Source organism: Artibeus jamaicensis, unplaced genomic scaffold (assembly GCF_021234435.1).
Source record: "Artibeus jamaicensis isolate MK-2021 breed Jamaican fruit bat unplaced genomic scaffold, CSHL_Jam_final contig_391, whole genome shotgun sequence".
Taxonomy (NCBI): Eukaryota; Metazoa; Chordata; class Mammalia; order Chiroptera; family Phyllostomidae; genus Artibeus; species Artibeus jamaicensis.
The window spans coordinates 31,253,739-31,267,215 of NW_026521814.1; the positions used below are offsets into that span (position 1 = coordinate 31,253,739).

Sequence of the window (13,477 nt, forward strand, 5' to 3'; positions counted from 1 at the left end):
GAATCGGCCTGTAAATAGGGTTAGTTTTCCTGAATGTTACCTGGAGATTCATTTGAAAAGGAAAAAAAAATTAGGATCACCTTATTTACCCTTGTAAAGTGCATTTACTTGGTTCTTAAATAGGTAATAACTTCCCTTTCGGAGAACAATTTGCTCCTCTTGTACACCCTCAGTAATAATAAAGGGTGTTTGGTCTTCTAAAACCCCATCTGCCAGTCCTACAGGACAAAGTCTTGTCTGGACAGAGCCTGGTGAGCTGAAAGCCAAGCACAGCTTCGGGAGCTCCAGCTTCGCCCCGTCCTACACAGACAGTTTTCCATCATATACCTGCACTGGCAGTTAACTATCCATCATATACTTTACATCATACACTTTGACGCCTCTTGATTATTGGTTGTCAAAGGATGACAATTTACCACTGACTGATTTCTTTGCTTCTTTATTAATTTCACAATAACCTTATAACCAGATTCCTATAATAATTTAATTTGAGCATACTACTGATATATAGAAAAGATAATTTTAAGAATCCTAGTTTAAGCTGTTTTCTAAAATAATACTGGGAAACACTGTCACTCTATTACTTATAGGTGAGATTGCAACTTTTTTCCCTTCTAGTCAATGTTCTAAATTTTGGATGATGTAAAAAAATTTTTTATGTTTCTCAGCTTCTAATATATAAGACAAGTAACTGATTTATAAGTTTCAAGAGTCATCAAATATAATTTTATTAAAAATTTACCACATGACTTTAGTATATGACAAAGTCAGAGAGAGAAGAAAAATAATTTCATTGCATTATCAGCCTCACAGATCATTCCTGTTAATATCAAAAGCACTAGGTTGCAATGTGAACTAATGGAAAATTGTTAATTTCAGCTGAAATAGTCACTCCTTTTTTTAAAATTAAATAAGCCCTTTTAAAACCTTGACTATTTAACTGCTATTTACTTGGAGGAGGGGAGACATGAAGAAGGTGACTGTATGAAAAAAAATACTTTTTTATTGTACAACAAAAATTTCCTCCGAGGCAAGAAGACATTATGCCAAGTTCCACCCAGAATTAATGTTTAGGTTTAAATTATAAAGTCCAGAGAAAACAGAACCACTAAAAGACCCTTAAAGCTCGTGGCATTCGTCAACACTGTTAGGTTATATAAATGTTAAAACTGAAAACCCTTTGCTAACAAAAGTATTTTAATGAAAGCACTATTAACTGGACTCTCCAAACTAATGTTTTTTAAGTTTTTTGAGCTGTTTGATAAAAATTCCACCCTGAAACAGATTACGCTCGGGACGGTTTGGGATTATGAGGCCTCCACCGTGAAGGGTTTGCTGCCTCTCTCATTCCTTTCCTTCTGCCACCCTCAGAAAGGGTTCTGAATATTGACCCCAAGACAACTCTTAGCTACAGATGATAGAAATATTCTCCAGCAACTGTGTCAACAGACTCAAACCTTGGATTCCTGCTGCTCTGACAGCCAGCATTATCTGCGGTTTTAGTAACCCCACGACGAGCAGAGGTTAACTCCACTATCTGGCCTACCTCCACTGTCATCACCCAAGCTTCCAGGAGCTCACAGCTTCCGCGAATAGAGTAAGAAATATAGCCTCGAGTGAAAGAACACTAGCCACTGATGTGGGCTGCTGCCGCCGGCTGCCTCCAAGTTGCTGAAAGCACCACTCTGGGGAATGGGGGCTGGAGCCTCGGCAATGTGAAGGATTATGGATTTAATGGTTCCAGTGATCGCAGATGGAGGCTAGCGCCTACGCATCTCAGGAGACAGTCTTCATCACCTGAGTGACTGTCAGGTGATACATGCACATAAAAATGAGGGGTCCCCCACAAGCCTGTGTGTGCCGAGAAGAAATAAGGGTGCTCATTATTCACCTTCACCTCTCTCCCTCCCCTAGCCTGGTTAGGACGTCCAGAGAAGGAAGAACAGCAAGACCACACCTAACCCTTGACTGGGCAGGGCTCTACAACAAGAGGAATATTCACTACTTCTAAGTTCCATTTACACAGGGTTTGTTTGTTTGTTTTTAAACAAGAGAAGGTAGTTACACCTCAGGTAGAATGCAAGAAAATGTAACGCCCCTTTTTAAACTGTATATGAAGACAAAATCAGTGAGTATTTTTAATGTCTCCCAAGTAACTACCTCCCAAGGGCTCCTCTCCAATTTCCCAGGGAGGAGCAAGAACCAAACGGTCCTTCCCCAAAACAGACTTTAGCTAATAAACAAAACAAAGTAAGTGAAAAGCACTTTAGCTTTTCTGCATCTTCTTCAAGACTAAAAATTTTACATTGTGTGACAGGCCCACCTCATTTTTCTTAATGATGTTTTTATTATTCTTTCACTCAATTAAAACAGAAATGGATATTGCATCTTCTGACTAGATAATTGTTATTGTAATCTGTTTTCGATCACTGCTTGGGAAGTGGGTCCAAAACAACATAAACTCTCCACTGCCTCAGAAGGCAAGTCATTTTCTTTTACAACGACACTTAGAGAGACATTTATCATGCTGCTCTCTTAGCATCTTTGGATTATGACAAAGAAAAGTTCTTGTTCTGTTAACCAACAAAAAAAATGTTTTAAAAACACTGCTGTTTGAAGAGTTTTGATATGAATGCATTTTCCTATTAAGCTATCAATTTTTGCCTTTCCTTACATGAATAATTGGAACATCAATGCAATAAGCATATACAATTTTAATATAGGGAATAATAACAAAATTTGAAAACCAATCTTATTCAGTTATTAAAAAAACTGATACACTTATCTTCCAGCCAAATATAAAACAAGTCAAAGATATTTTTAAAAAGAAAGAAAAAGGTATCTGTGTTTAATGTGATGAAATTCAAATTGTTTCTATAAAAAATATAAATCACCTCTGTCAGACCTTAGTGCTTTGGGAAACATTTGCTCTGACTAGAGTCTCTATTAATTTTTTTTCACATCTGTGAAAATTTTTTTCAAATCTTCAACAAAACAAAGAACGTCACTAAGTTGCTGTGCACATTTCAGTAACTGTGTAGCCATCAGTGAGCAGACACAGTGGACACCAAACAGTCAGGTGTGAAATGCATCCCTTTTCATACATGGTAGCTGGCAGTGTGCCCCTTAACTGTTTGATTTTTGTCGTTACATTATGCCGCAGCTTAATAACCCACCATGGTAAGCCAGAGCTCCATTCCAATGGCAATGCCACAAGCTAAGAGCAGAACCAAATGTGCCTTACACATGAGCAAATAGTAATAATACCGGTAGCAACTCTAATTGAAATATAGTACTTCCCCCAGAGTCTCATTCTCCTAAGGTGTCATAACCACAAATAAAGATTATTCTTACCACTATATAAGACTGGCATAATTTGTAGATAACTTTATTTCAAGGTTCAAATTCTTGAAATTTCCATGAATGCTTTTGTCTTCATTTTAAGCATTTGTCAAGCTAGTAAGTATTATGTTCTCCGTATCACTTAAAATGGAAAAAATATACATACCATAAACCCAATTGCCATAATAATATATCTAAGGCACATTTACTCCATTTAAAGTCATTTGTCCCTAGATTTTTAAAACTCTGGAATAAGTAAAACTTTACAAATGAGAAGCAAAAGACAAAAGTTGTAAAAGATAATTTCTGATGCAGCCTTTCACTGCCACTTAATTATACTGATTTTATCACAAATTTTAAGTCCCTCGCTACTAAGAGGCAAAACAACTCTGTTGATTGAAAACAAAAAGAAATTATATAGGGTTCCTGATTCTGAAACTCCCCCGTGGAACAGCTTCCACATAAGTGCTGTACAGCATGAACATCCTGCGGGGGTTGTTTCATGTGAAAGAAGAAAATAAATGTTTGGTTGGTCACTGACAATAAGGGAAGCAGCTTAACTTTAGAAATGGAAAATAACACACTACACAGGCTACATATGTGCCCCTTTTTTTGGAAATCTGTAAGTCCTCAACTGGCTTTTGTTTTAACTTATACCTCAGGTCTACTCAGGTCCGTCTACTTGGACTTTGGAATATCTATCGTATTACCCTAAGTAGCAGGAAGATGAATCCTTTGCATGTAAAAACCCATTTTTAACACAGACATTTTCAAATCTCTGTTGCACTTTAATGTGAAAGGAACACACGGCTCTCCTCACTGGCCCCTAAATTAATGCCGAAGAGCAGTGGTGACTGGAAGGGAGAAAGGCTCCATATAGCCCAAGTCAGCAGAGGGACACCACTCACTTTACAATTCCTATAAAGGAGTGAAAACTAAAAGACAAACTTTCTATTTCTCCAGCTAAGCGTAAAGATCTCCTACTTGAAACCAAGTTCTGTTTTCTTTCTTTCTCTCCTTACCCTTCCCTGCTCCTCCCCTCCCCTTTCTTTCCTTCCTTGCTTTCTTCCTCCCTCCCTTCTTTCCCTCCTTCCTTCTTTCCTCAAAAATAATGAGTTAAAATGTATGGGTTGGATCCAGCATTTCACTGCTGTTCTTATTCTTGGGAGTTGGGGGAGAAGGAACTTGCTGCCAAAGCTTCTGAAAAGAGAGTTTGGGCTGCTAATTTTCCGTTCACAAAAATCTAAATTTCCCTTATGCATCTCGCACAACTCATGAAATAATATGAAACAGTATTATATCACTGCAAATTGAGACATTTTTATCAAAATAAAGAGTGATGATGCCAACATTTCATTTGTCATTTCCCACTTGTCACTTTTCACTGACAAACTGTTACACATACAACTTTTGTCAAATGCTTCATCTTTAAATATGTTCCAAAAATGCCATTGTATCTCAGCCTTCATGTAAGGGAGATAGTAAAAACTACTATGTTGCCACACATTAGTTACACAGGTTAAAAACAGACAACTTATTAGATAAAAGAACATAAATGACTTTCTAGTTATTTACATGCTGTATAGAATAAAGTTTGGCTTCCTGAAATATAACAAACTATGCACATATTTTATGCACTGAATATGAGGTTATTAGTTATAAGAAACTTATTTAATGGTGAGGTAATGGGTCATTATCATCTCAACAGAAACCTAAAATATCTAAAAAGACCAAAGAAAATAACACAATTTGGGATTCATCTAGCCCTATTAACTTAATGGTTATTTTTTGATATATGTATATAAACTCTTTCTACACTAAATTCTTTACAAAAAAAGAAAGTTTTAAATGATCTGTTTATCAAATATACCTTGCCAGTTATACCACATAATTACTGTGTCTTCCCTGGAACAAAATTGATTTCTACATTCCCAAAATAACTCGTTCATATTCTTAGTTATCTAATAAATAATGGTAAGTCTGTTTCTCTCCTTACAGATACATTCAAAAAAGGAAAGAAGACTTAACACAGGATACCTAAGACACAGAGAAGGATTCTGCTAGTCACAGTCCCCCGGAAAGGAAGATCTGGCTTGTTCTCTACAGGGGTTAAGAAACAGAACGCCTTAAGGGACATCTGTGTAGTTCCCACACGCACACACATACACACATTTCTCTGCAGATGATCTTGAACATATAATGGTCAGTGGGTTTCTGCTGATGGAACATAAGGCTTCCAAAATTACTTGAAACATCAAATTATGCTCAGGACTTTGAGGGGTGGATACCCTATGTTCTGTTTAATGTGTATGTTGCATTGCATATATTTTTTGACCAAGTGTATCTTTATTTTAATAACAGGCCAAGGACTAAAAACACTTTAGAGAAGGGATATTTTTCTACCTCAGCAAAACTACAGAGGACATGCTAGATTGTTGGACGACCCCAAAGCCTAAGTTCATTCTATTTAAAAGATCTTAAACCCTTTTTAAAAAAAAAAAAAAGTGGAGTGGAAGAGGGAAATACAATCTTTTCTCTTTTGGGGTAATTATATGAGTCTTCCCTACGAGCATAATGATGTTTATCCTTGGATAAAATGACTTTAATGTTTTCTCCATTTTTCCCACGTTGACGACATGTTTCTAAATTTCTGAGTATTTATTAATACATTTCAACACGTCCATATCTATACTCGTATGGAGCTGCACTCCTTTCAGAAAGGAAAATGTCTCTGTACAGCTGCTAACATGCTGACTTCACACCCAACCTGAGCTGCGCGTCTTTCACCCCTAACAGAAAAGGAAGTGCCCCACATGCACACAGTGAGACTCACGGCTGCCGCAGACGACGCTCAGCTCTACATGAAGCCCCGTCCGACAACCACCGACACATTTGTCTTCCAGTGTGAATGCATCAGTGTGTGTTGAATAATAAATTTGCCCCCTTGCATCAAGCCAGTTACATCCTTGGAAGGGCTGCCTGAGAGCAACAAGAATGGGTCCACTTCCAGTCAACTGGTCATAAGATGACCTCAATGGATAGATGAGCCTGTCACAAAATGTATTATTTGAAAAACTAATTCTTACAACTAATTCTAAGTCCTTCCCCCCCATAAAACAAATATCTATAAGCATTTAAACATTTCCCCCTAAACTCTAGAGCACTTACCACCAATAAAATCATCAGAATTCACAAGAAAATGAAAAATATCCCAAAGATTTCTGATGTGTAATGCCTCCTATCAGCAAATATGCCATCTGGGAGACTCAAGCACTGATCATTCAGTTTAAATAAAGCTGTCTGAAAGTTCTTCGTTAAAGCAAACATTAAAAAATGAAACTGCTTCTGTTAACAATGAATGGAGCACAATAATTCACTGCTGTTAAAGCACAACTGGCCACTGACTTTCCGCAGGCCAGGAGGGAAGCAGAACGCCTCGCTTCCTCTGGAAACTTGATTGGCATCTCTTTGATTTTATGCTGCAGGTTGTGTGGCTGAAGCATTACATACAGCAGAACATTTCAGGCACTCATACTAATGGTGGTAAAAAGGATCATCTGATTCTTATTTTCGTCATCCTTAATAATCTTTTCTTTTTCCAAATCTTCAAATAGATCTGTAAGTTTTAATCACCAATTTCACAAATATAAATTTCCCCACCATTAATCATCCTTTTTCAAAATCCTTATGGAGTGAATTACTAGCTGACAGGGGACGCCAATTCTAGTAAGTGAATGTTACCCAGCAGGGATATAAAGCTGTCAACACCACGGTGCTCTTGCTTGCTCCAAACTCTCTCCCAGCCTTCATATGTTTTTTAAAGAGATATTAGCCATTTTTTTTTTGACTGAGGACCTTCTATAAAAGCTCACTATCACACACATCTGAGCACTTATATTTTATTACATACATTCTTTAAAACACTGCTTAGATAAGAGCAAAAACACCCTAAAAAGTGTTGGAAAGACAAAGCAAAGGTGACCTCTTCCTTCCAGTCTTCTAAAGCTAACCACATTGTAAACAATGCACTAACTTTTAAGTCCCCTATTAAAACAGAGCCCTGAAGACTGTGATAGTGTATCTACTGCCTCAACTAGCTAAATCCAGAGTTTGCAGTAACGCAAACTCTCTCTCCCTAAAAAAGTGGAATAACAGAAAAAAAAATTACTATTGCAACCAATGTATTCAGGAACATTTATTCCACTCACTGTTCACCAAAAGCAGTAAGATAAATTGCCATTTAGCAACCAATTAACTTAATGATTTCTGCTATTTTTAGGAGAGCTTCCCCTAGAAATCACTAAAGATTAACAAATACATCCTCCCAAGTTTTTAGCTCTAGTTTTTAAAACATATTATTATAGTCATTATTATAGTAACCTTTTCAACAGACAAGACTGCAGTATATCTGAAAATGGTAGAAGATGCAGCACTACAAAATTTTATAGTTATCTATGCTTATTAAATTCTTCATAAATAAACTTTAAACAAAAGAAAGTAGTGTGATAGAAATATAATCTATTTATTCCCCCCCAAAAAGTTTTTCAAGTATGAGGAACTGCTAACTAGAAATATATTTTAAACAAATTTAAATTTAGAATGTGCATTTTTAAAAGATTTGCTTTTCTCGAAATTGTGTGATTAAAAGTTGTAAGAAAATGAACTTATTAACTTTTCAATGTACATTCAGAAACTATTGTATGTAAACTTAAGTCCCCAATGTAATCATTAACATTCAACAAGAAAACTTTGTATTATCAAAATTTTATGTTCTAAATTTCACATTACATTTTAAAGTTTTCCAAGTTATAATACTTCCAACCTATTATGCTATATAGAATATTTATTTTGAAAAATCTTTAAAAATCCACTACATGTAAACTATTTTAACCACTTTACTATTAAGTATTATGAATGGTAATTGTCAAGACAAAATATGTCATCTGTATTTCCAGTTTGGGAAGCAGCGAGTAAGAACTTTGCTATTAATAAATGAAGTTAAACCTCAGAAAGTGACAAAAGTGGTTTTTTGAAACAAATCTATTATTCATCACAAAGACTTAATAATTTTAGTTTCTATCAAATTTAAAATAAGTGGCCAAATGTGAATTATGGTCTTAGAAAATATGAAAAGCAGCTACTCTTATACTACAGGTAGCCCTGGTGCACAAAACCAGGTAGTTTTTTTCCCAGAGTTCCATATAATATAAATAAATAAAACTTGTTTTGGGAAGCACAATTTTTAATTATATTCTAAAACATTTAAAAACTTCTTTCAATTTAGTGAATTTTATTAGGTCTTAAAAAAGGAATCAAAATTTCAAGTCTAAGTTTTTTCTTTATGCTTTAAGGCCACACTGAGAACATACCTCTCCAAAGATTTCTAAAAGTTTTTTAATCAAACATTATCACACACATCATCTCACGTTTAGTTCCACCGCATTCACTGTATATTCTTTTATCTTACATGCATGTATTAGAAGAGGGTACAAAAAGTCTAAAGTTATCGCTGCAGTCTCAAAACAGCACCTTAACAAATACTGCTTTTAAAAAGTGGGTCACTGAACTATCAAGTTTTCTTTTGCTTCATTAAAGTATGTCTTCAATCCCCTAATATAGAAGATTTTCATAATCTATAGCCAAATAATTTTCTAAAGCTTTAAAAATTGTGACAGCTAGTGCTTCTCAAGGGAGATGATTACTATAATGAACTAAAGCAAATCATCCTGAATTTCTACCATGAAGACAGTAATAGCAAAATAAGCAAAAATAAAAATGTGTTACTTATAAAATGACTGTATTTAACTCTTTAAAAGGGAGTGAACAAACATGCTAAGTATTTACTTCAAAATATATACTATGGCAATTTAGAACACGCGGATAGGAGCTTATCAATTAAATTTTGCCAGGGTTTTGTATCATTACAGGCAGGTTAATGTAAAGAATTACATTAAATAGGCTACTGGTGAAATATTCAGGACAAAAACAAAACTCTAAGAAGGAAAAAAGTTAAACTAGTGATTTATCCCAAACAATAAAACTACATACTGTGTACCATTATGCATTTTATTTCTTTAAAAATGACAACCAGCAAATGGCATATAAACCTCAAAATGATTGAAAAATATTTACATTTCTTGCATATCTTCATTTTTACAAAAATTACTTTTCCTAACCACGTTTTAAAAGTAGTTGTTTAAGTAGTAAAAACTACAAAACATTATCTTTGAACAATATTGAATTCTTGGAAAGGAAAACAGCATGTAGCCAATAAGGTTACTATGCTATTTTTACCTGTTGTGCCATAATTCCTAACAAAGTTACAAACGCATATAACCTTAAATTTTATAGGAAACAGTAGCATTAAAGCGTCTGAGGGCCTGATACATTCATGATACACTTGAAATGTGGCAGGAAACATTCCCAGTTGTTACACGTTTGTCTCAAAGCACTAACCTACCTACGAGGTAACACCCCTCTTACTCCTGTACTAGAGGGAGCATTGAAGACTAGTCCACAAAAGCGAATGCACCTGAACTACATCCCTACAACAGATACTCTGAGGCAAGGCAAAAGAGTTAAATCAGTAAAAAGCTCTCTAGGAAAATCTAGAAACAGTTAGCTGGCTGTGACATAAACCTGCCAACACCTCAGCACACAGTGGCAAAGTGCCCAAAAAATGCCACCCTCTGGGTAAACCACTTTCTTGTTTTAACTTGAGATGAAGCTACCAGTTGCAGAAGAGAGGCGACGGGGGCATTATTTGGCAACCCGGAACTCACTTCCTGTAATCCTACACCGCGACTGAGCCTAATCAACCTGAACCCTGACACCCAGGCCATTATCACCGGGCCGCGGGCTGCGCGCGCCTCCGCGCTCGGGGCTGTTACCTCCCACGGCCTTGGCCACGGCGCCGTTGGGCCTCCCGCGGGCTCCCATGGGGCTGCCGTTCTGCTCCAGCCGGGCCACCTTCACCGGGGGAGGCCCCTTGACGTCGGGGCTGCCGCTGCGCCGGTCGGGGCTGTCCCGCAGACACGGGCTCTCGCTCCGCCGCTCCATGCTGCTCCGACTCGGAGACAAAGTTCCCACCGGCAGGTCGCAATAAAACGCGCAGGGACCTAGGGAGGGGGCGGGGGGAGGGAAAGGGGAGGGAAGAAAAAAGAGGGAAAACCGCTCACACACGTGATAGACCTTCAGGCCAGTGGCAGAGCGACGCCCCACAGCCACACGAACTTCCTCCCACGCTGCCAGAGGGCCCGGGCCCGGCGGCGGGTCCCAGCCCTGCACCGGGCAGCCCTCAGGACGCCCGGGGCCCGGAGAGCTGGGACAGGACCCAGGGGCTGTTCCCCGGGCATTGGCCCTCGTGACAACGTCGGGGTCCGCGCGCGCCCAGCAGAGGCCGGTCCATTGAAACAGGGCTGGCATGGACCGTTCCCGGGTGCGACAGCTTCACCACCTGGGGACCGGGGTGGTGGAAGGAGTGAACTTCATAAAAAGACATCTCATCGACTCAAGGAGGGAGTCCGGGTGAAACCAGATAAGCCACATGATGAATGCGCAGTTCGCGGCCGGGCACGAACCAAAGGCCTGGCAGAAGGACCCCTACTATCCCCGCGTTTTACCTTTACCGAGCCCGTCTTGGGACACAAACATCCTTTGCATAAAATCGACCCTAATTCCACAGTAATAAGCATCCACAAACATTTGGAGGTATTCATCAGAATAACCTCTAGAATAACCTTCATCCCAAGGGCGGGGACTACAGCCGTTACAATTTTTGGAACTTTATCTTCATTCGATGCTAAGTTATTTTTTTAAAGCTCTTCAGTATAAAACATAAAGTTCTTTAAAGCATTTAAATTATTATTTGCAAAGTAGCTTTCATCAATCCCAATTTTTAAAATCTCTCCAAAAAGTTTTCCTCCGGGTTGCCTGGCTGGCAGCGCTCTCCTCTTGGAGCCCGCAGACGCCCGCACCCCTGGATTTCCGGGGGCGGCGGCGGAGGGACAGACACCTGATGGAACGGCGTCCGCACCGCCGCCGACACCCGGGGAAGCGGGAGCCCGGCGCGACCCAGTGCACTGGGGACCCCCTCCGAGGGGAGAAGCCGCCGCGCCACGGCTCGGGAGGGCAGGGTGGGGGCGGCAGAGGGGAGGTGAGAGGAGAGATGCGGGCGGCGCGGAGGCGCGGCCCGGGGGCTGCGGGCAGAGATTCCGCCGGCACCGCCGGGGCTGCGCCGTCTCCGCCGGCGAGAGCCGCAGGGAGGGAACCGGCCGGACTGGGGCTTCCCCGGACTCCCAGGCGCAGCGCGGGAGCCCTGGCCCCGCGCGCGTACTTACTGCTCACAGTCTGTCTGTAACTTGGCTGGCTGGGGCTCTGTCCATGGAGCAAAAGTAGCGAATCCAGGGTGGAAAGTTTCTGGTGCTTCGCCTTGCAGTGCTCTCCTAGTCGTCCTTTCTCTTTACTCCTTTCCCTTTCCTCTTCCCCAGGTCCTAACGTTTTCGGTCCTGGGTCAGGGTGTCTTCTAGTGCGGAGATGGTTGTTATGATGATGATGACTGGGGGGGTGGGGGTGGGAGGAGGGGGAGGAGGGAGAGAGGGAAAGGAGGGCTCCTCCAAAGGGGCACCCGAGCGAGCGGGGGAGGGGACGGCGGAGGAGGAGAGAAGAGAGGAGGCAGAAAAAGCCCTTCACACCTTCGGGAAGGAGACCCGTTCTGGAGAGAAAAGGCTGAGGACTGGGAGGCAGCGGAGGCGGGCCGGGGCCGCCGCTTCGCTAGGCGGCCACCTCGCCAGGAGGCGCGGCCGGAGCCGCGGGGCCGGTGCCACCGACAGCCGAGAAGGCGCAGGGACCCGGGACCGCACGCGGGAGAAAACGCGGCGGCCGCCCAAGCTGTCACCTCCAGCCTCTCCCCTCTAGGCCGCCGCCGCCAGCAGCAGGAGCCAGACTCACTGACAAGCCGCAGAGAGAGACACACTGAGAGGGAGATGATTATTAGTTGCGTTGAGTCATCAGGCAAAGTGAGTCCTTTTGGGTTGTCCTCGGTTTCCGATTTCTCCCCCTCCCCCTTTCCGTCCCCAGATCTAGCGCCTTCAAAATAATAATTTGGGGTGGGGGCAGGGGAAGTCTCTGGATTATTTCGGGATGGCGGTTGGGGGGGAAAGATCTAAACCCAAGCCAGACTGGTCCACCGCAGTGGAGGAGCGCGGGGGGCGGGGAGGAGGGCTGGGGAGGTTGCCGGGGAAGGGGGGCCCCGCCTGGCAGGAAATTAAACATCAATCAATCAATCCCTGTGAGCCCGGCGACCCAACAGCAGCGGGGCTGCGGAGGAAGCAGAGGGACAGGCGAGAGGCGAGTGGGAGGCAGGAAAGAGGGAGGAGGCGGAGGAAGAGCAGAGTCGGCGATGGGAAAGCGGTGTGGCGAGGACCGCGCGCGCGGGGCTGTGGAGGACCGATGACAGAGCGCCGAGTGCCTGGCGAGCGGTGGGTGCTCCCGGGTGTGAGGGCGCGCCGGGGCCCGGGGTCTGCTCCTCCTCCCCGCCGCGGAGGGTCCAGGGTGCGGCCGCCTAGCTCGGCCCCTAGGCGCGCTGGTCCCGGCGCGGAGGCGGCGGCGGCGAGACGGGTGCTGCTGGCCTCGTCTCCCCCAGGAGGCTCAGACCCCTGGAGCAGGGGGCGGCCTCGACCGCCTGGGCTCCGGGTTCTGCTAACTGCGCCGAGCACTTTCGACTCTGGAGATAGGAGGGCTACCGCCGCCCCCACCCCCCGCCTCCGCCCACCACCCCCGCCTCCGCCCCTCCGAGCAACTTTTCCCGGTGCCTGCGAGCTCCCCCTCCGCGCGGAGCCGCCCGTCCGGGCCCGCCGCACCGCCGCTCGCGCGGGGAAGGCCGCTTCTCCTTCAGAGCCGGCACGGTCGCGGGTCCAGAACAATAGCCCGAACGCCCCACACAGCAGGAGCCCCGGCACTGCCTGCCGGGCTGTGGGTAGCGCAGGAGAGCGAGCTTTGTGGGGGGCGCGAGGCAGTGAGCATCCCTGGATGAAGTCCCCGGAGCGCTCGCAGCGCCGGCGACATTTCGAGCCTGGCAGCCCGAGCCGCCCGGAGGCCGAGCCGAGGTGGCGGCGAGGGCGGTGAGACTGCCTGT

The 13,477-nt window shown here is 43.1% G+C and overlaps 1 protein-coding gene across 1 annotated transcript in view; it reads right to left on the reverse strand.

Moving 5' to 3' along the window:
* Positions 1–12,094, reverse strand: part of SATB2 (SATB homeobox 2) — a 175,445-nt gene extending 163,351 nt beyond the window's left edge. Inside the window, exons 1-2 of the mRNA XM_037167591.2 lie at positions 11,682–12,094; positions 10,233–10,460 (exon numbers count right to left, since the gene is read on the reverse strand). Of these exons, the coding sequence (XP_037023486.1) occupies positions 10,233–10,401 (169 nt within the window). The 5' untranslated portion in view covers positions 10,402–10,460; positions 11,682–12,094. The remainder of the gene's footprint in view (positions 1–10,232; positions 10,461–11,681) is intronic.
* Positions 12,095–13,477: the final 1,383 nt, after the last annotated feature.